Source organism: Dendroctonus ponderosae, unplaced genomic scaffold, assembly GCF_020466585.1.
Source record: "Dendroctonus ponderosae isolate FM_Combo_2020 unplaced genomic scaffold, Dpon_F_20191213v2 Dpon_F_20191213_10, whole genome shotgun sequence".
Lineage (NCBI taxonomy): Eukaryota > Metazoa > Arthropoda > Insecta > Coleoptera > Curculionidae > Dendroctonus > Dendroctonus ponderosae.
Genome location: NW_026017111.1, coordinates 4,749,931 through 4,754,158, shown reverse-complemented (window position 1 = coordinate 4,754,158; position 4,228 = coordinate 4,749,931). Strand labels below are relative to the sequence as shown.

At 35.5% G+C, this 4,228-nt stretch overlaps 1 protein-coding gene across 1 annotated transcript in view; it reads right to left on the bottom strand.

The window, feature by feature from the left end:
- Positions 1–4,053: 4,053 nt before the first annotated feature.
- LOC109545669 (exosome complex component MTR3) overlaps positions 4,054–4,228 on the bottom strand; it is a gene marked incomplete in the record, with an annotated part of 1,113 nt that continues 938 nt past the window's right edge. The window contains 1 exon segment of the mRNA XM_048661979.1: positions 4,054–4,228. Coding sequence (XP_048517936.1) covers positions 4,056–4,228 — 173 coding nt within the window.

Genomic DNA, 4,228 nt, shown 5'->3' with positions numbered 1-4,228 from the left:
GTTTAATTTTGAAAGGTTTTTCAAGAATTATTTTTGATCTTATACGAAATTCTTCCTGTTGTTCTTCAGGTAAATTTTGAGTTGTTTCTTCTATATTCGAAATAAAATCAAGTTTTGGAATGGTTTTTGGTGTAATTGAAAAATTTAAGCCTTTAGAAAGAACGAGTTTTTCGATGAGATTTGACTATTTATCCTGCATCGGACCTTGTTTTCATTCTTTTCATAGCTACGCATTCACAATTTGCTTCCTCCAAACAGCAGCAAACGTGATAATCACGTGAAAAGTCGCCATAAAAGTCACCAGTTTTGTCACGTCACATCGGCATGATTGTCACGGAAATCTGTCAAGTTGATTTGAGGTCCATAATCACCGCATTTCGCGAGTTCAAAATAGTAATTTGACACTTGTTTTGTTGACATTGGTGATACATCTGATTGTAATTTGTTTTGGTTTGTTCTACTCAACTTTTGCAAGCTTTTAAAGAAATAGAAACAGATCGACAAGTGTGTAGGTAGTTTTATGTTACAAATGTCATCAACTCCAATAAATAAACAAGTCTGACAAGTCTTAACTGTCACTCGACAACGAGTAATTTGACGTTTCGCGGCGCCACCGTCGGTAGTTGGACTCGCGATGTGTGAACAGGGTGATTCAAAATTGACGTCATTTGTCTGGGGGTTTTTAGGGAGTACTGGAAATGGTATATATAGAGTTTATGCTACTCAGACGGATAATTGCATAATTTAATATAATTAGATTTTGAATTTCCCACTAATTTTCTGACATTTGATAGCCTGACGTTCAGTTGTCAAACTGCCGCAGTATAATTTATCGGTCTCCAGAAACCAGATAAATGTTCTATGAAAAACTTCTGGGAAAAGTGGAAAATTAGTGAATCTTAAAGTTACAGTGATTTAGAAGCGGAAATGGATGGAATCTGCCTTGAACTAAGAGAGGTGGATGAACTCAAAATATTGAAAAACTTAAAAGTCTTTCATTATGTATTCTCAATAATGGTGAATTCTCACGTTAGTAGGTAGTAACAAATATATAGTTGAGTCCGGATATAACAAACTTGAAAAATGAACTAAAATTAGTTCGTTACATCTGGAGTTCGCTATAAGCGAATAATAATACAAAAACACGTGGTGTATTTTATTTCGTTATTTTTACATAGAGTAGTAAAAGTTAGTAGATATAAGAAAAAAGAACACAAAAAGATAAACAAAATTCAATTTGAAATCTATTTCATAGTCTGTAATTTTTGTTTTTACATTTCTGCTGCAAAAGTAGATGTTATTTATGTAGTTTTCAAGATCACAAAAGGACTCCCAGATATGATTAGGAACTTGGCGTGATTATAGAAAATTCGCAGTTTCTGACACCTTTTTTGTCATTTCAGAAATGCTTGGAACAGCATTAGTGTCTACAGTAGAATACGTTTTACCTAATCGTCATCTTTCTCATTATCGCTTAAAGCTGTAGATGAGGTTACGGAGTCTATAATTTGCTCATCGGTCAACATTTCTCTTGTAAGAATGCCATTATCAATGCTCACATATTCGAAGAAATTGAAATCACTCAATTTGGTTTTAACTTGTTCTTCGACAACATTTGGACATCTTCGTCTGTGTCATACTCGTCTTTATACTTTTCTAACCATTCGTTAAGTGGAATTTCATCGTCTGGTTCATAATCATTTTCTTTTCTTACAAATCCCTCATGCTTAAAGCAAATTGCAATGGTTTTTCGGCTAACTTTTTGCAAAGCTCTATGAATGAAATTGACTGCATCTAAGAGATTTATAGAATTGTTTCATTTTTATCGATCGCCTCTAACGTTTTCATAAGAAGAATTTTTTACCGGCAGACTCACCAACAATTTTTCCGCTACTGATATTATGCCTCTTATGGGAACAACAAAACACTGCCACTTATGGGAACGTTTTCTTGTCGTTTTTGAGTAAACCACTTAATAAGTCTCTTGTCAACCTTTTCATGTGCAGATAATTTTAATTTCCTACATCTAACATTTGTTTTGTCATGCGCTGATAAAATGTTTTCTCTGTTTTTCCATATTGATGCAAGAGTAGACTTTCCAAGTGCTAATTCTTTACAAATGTACTGCTTTACTCCACTTCTTATTTTGTTAATAATCTCGTACTTTTCATTTAGTGAAAAAGCTTTGCGTTTTTGTTTTTTCATTCTAAAACGATTTACATACATCACGCAGCAAAAAACAACAAGTCACTGCCTGTCTCTCGCTCTCACTAATATAAACAATTCCGCACGATTGGTGTTGCTGAGCGTGGAAGTTCGTTATAAACGGAAAGTGAATATACRACTAACCTAAAACTAACCAAAAAACCTAAAAAAAAGTGATCGTTATATCCGGAAGTTCGTGATAAACAGGTTCGTTATAACCAGTAAAAAATACGTTGGTCKTTATGGACGACSTTTCAATTAAAGGAAAAAARWTCGTTTTAACCGAAAGGTTYACTATAACCGGGTTCATTATAAGCGGACTTTACTGTAGTTTCAAAAATTAATGSTTATCAAAAACTGAGATATTTGCCAAAAACTRAATCAGCATTTTGCTACAGTGTTTTCCAAGGTAATCTGCCTCGTTAGCATACGTAAATACCTATTGCTTCTTAATTATGAAAAKCTAAAGTAAAAATGCAATAGTTTATTGAATTGAAACCGAATTCAACAATACTTCCCATAAAAAGTTATGGCTTAACGATCTATTACTAAGAYGCTACGAAACCACACAATTTTAGATTAATTTACCATGTAGAAGATGCCATTGCTAAACTACCCACGAATTTTCATTTCCGAAATCKATCGGAAAATACCTATTTATATTTCGGGTTCTTTTCACTTTTCACGCAGCATTTTTGCCAGTGGTAAATATCGGCTTGTTAATGAGTGTTTCTAGTCAACTGCGTTCTATTTTTACAAAATCGAATCTTCCAAACGAACGCAAAAACATTTTATAATTTGCACGTTCAGCAGAAAATTGTTGTCTAGAAGGACTCCGGAAGTGTCATCAAAATAAAACAAAATCCTGATTTTTGCCGGCTTATTCAATATCAGTCTAATAATAGGCGCTGCGACTCAACTGCGGTCTCTCCTTAATAAATTCGAATCGTCCAAACAAGACACTTGACTCGAAAAACGCTGAAAGTTTCATCAAAATAACCCAGAACTCATATTTATGCCAGCTCGGTAAATATCGGTCTAATATTGGGTGTTTTGAGCAAACTGCGGTCTCTGCTTTAAAAAATCGCATCTTTCCATTTTTCAATTTGAAACTTAAAGCAACACTGCGCTATTATATGTAAAATGACCTGCTGCGTTCCCACTTTCATAATTTTAGGGGCAACCATTTCCAATGGAGCGCTTTACACACGTTCCGCCTTAATTCCATATAAAAATCGTGCTTAGAGACGCACCCCGTACAATTATTCCTATCGTCGTGAATATCGAAATGCCATCGTCAGCAGCAGCATCCTGATTGTAATCTGAGGGCTGCCTTTGAAGCGGGCCCCGATCCCTCCGATTATCTTTCGAACACAATGCCTGGGCAAATACACATCGTGTGCAATTTTCCAAAGAAAAAATCGACGTCGAGTTATTAAGGCTGTCCTTGTAGTCCGGATAATAAGGATTTCCATTGGGAGGCTTGAGCAACTTCGGTTGCTTACTCAGCACCAGAATGTGATTAAAAATAAGCAAACTAAGTGCCAAGTTTGAAATTACAGTGCACGTATGTGGAACGTGGATAGATGGAAAAGTGTTTGCTTGCCAAAACTGATAAGGTCTTCTACCTAAAAAACAATCGATATTGCGAGCTAGAAGTGCTCATTAGTAATCTTTTATGGCGAATACGCTTGTATAATCGCCAGATAATCCTCCTCAGTTGTCGTACTTCTTCAAGCAAAGCACGAATTTTGCCTCGAATTACTTATAAAGCAAATTGGAAGCTTTCCGTTGAATCAATGCAAATAACCGCTTGGCAAAAAGTAGAAGGGACCTAAAAACCCTACAAATCATTGATCTCCTTTAATATCGTGCACAATCCTCTTAACTAAGCATTTCTGTACAATCGGAACAATATTATCACACTGTTTGGACAGAACTTCGATGCATTTCTTCACGTTCTCCTTGGACATGAAGCCGCGCTGATAAAACTGGCAAATTTGGGTCTGCGAGTGCAGTTTCG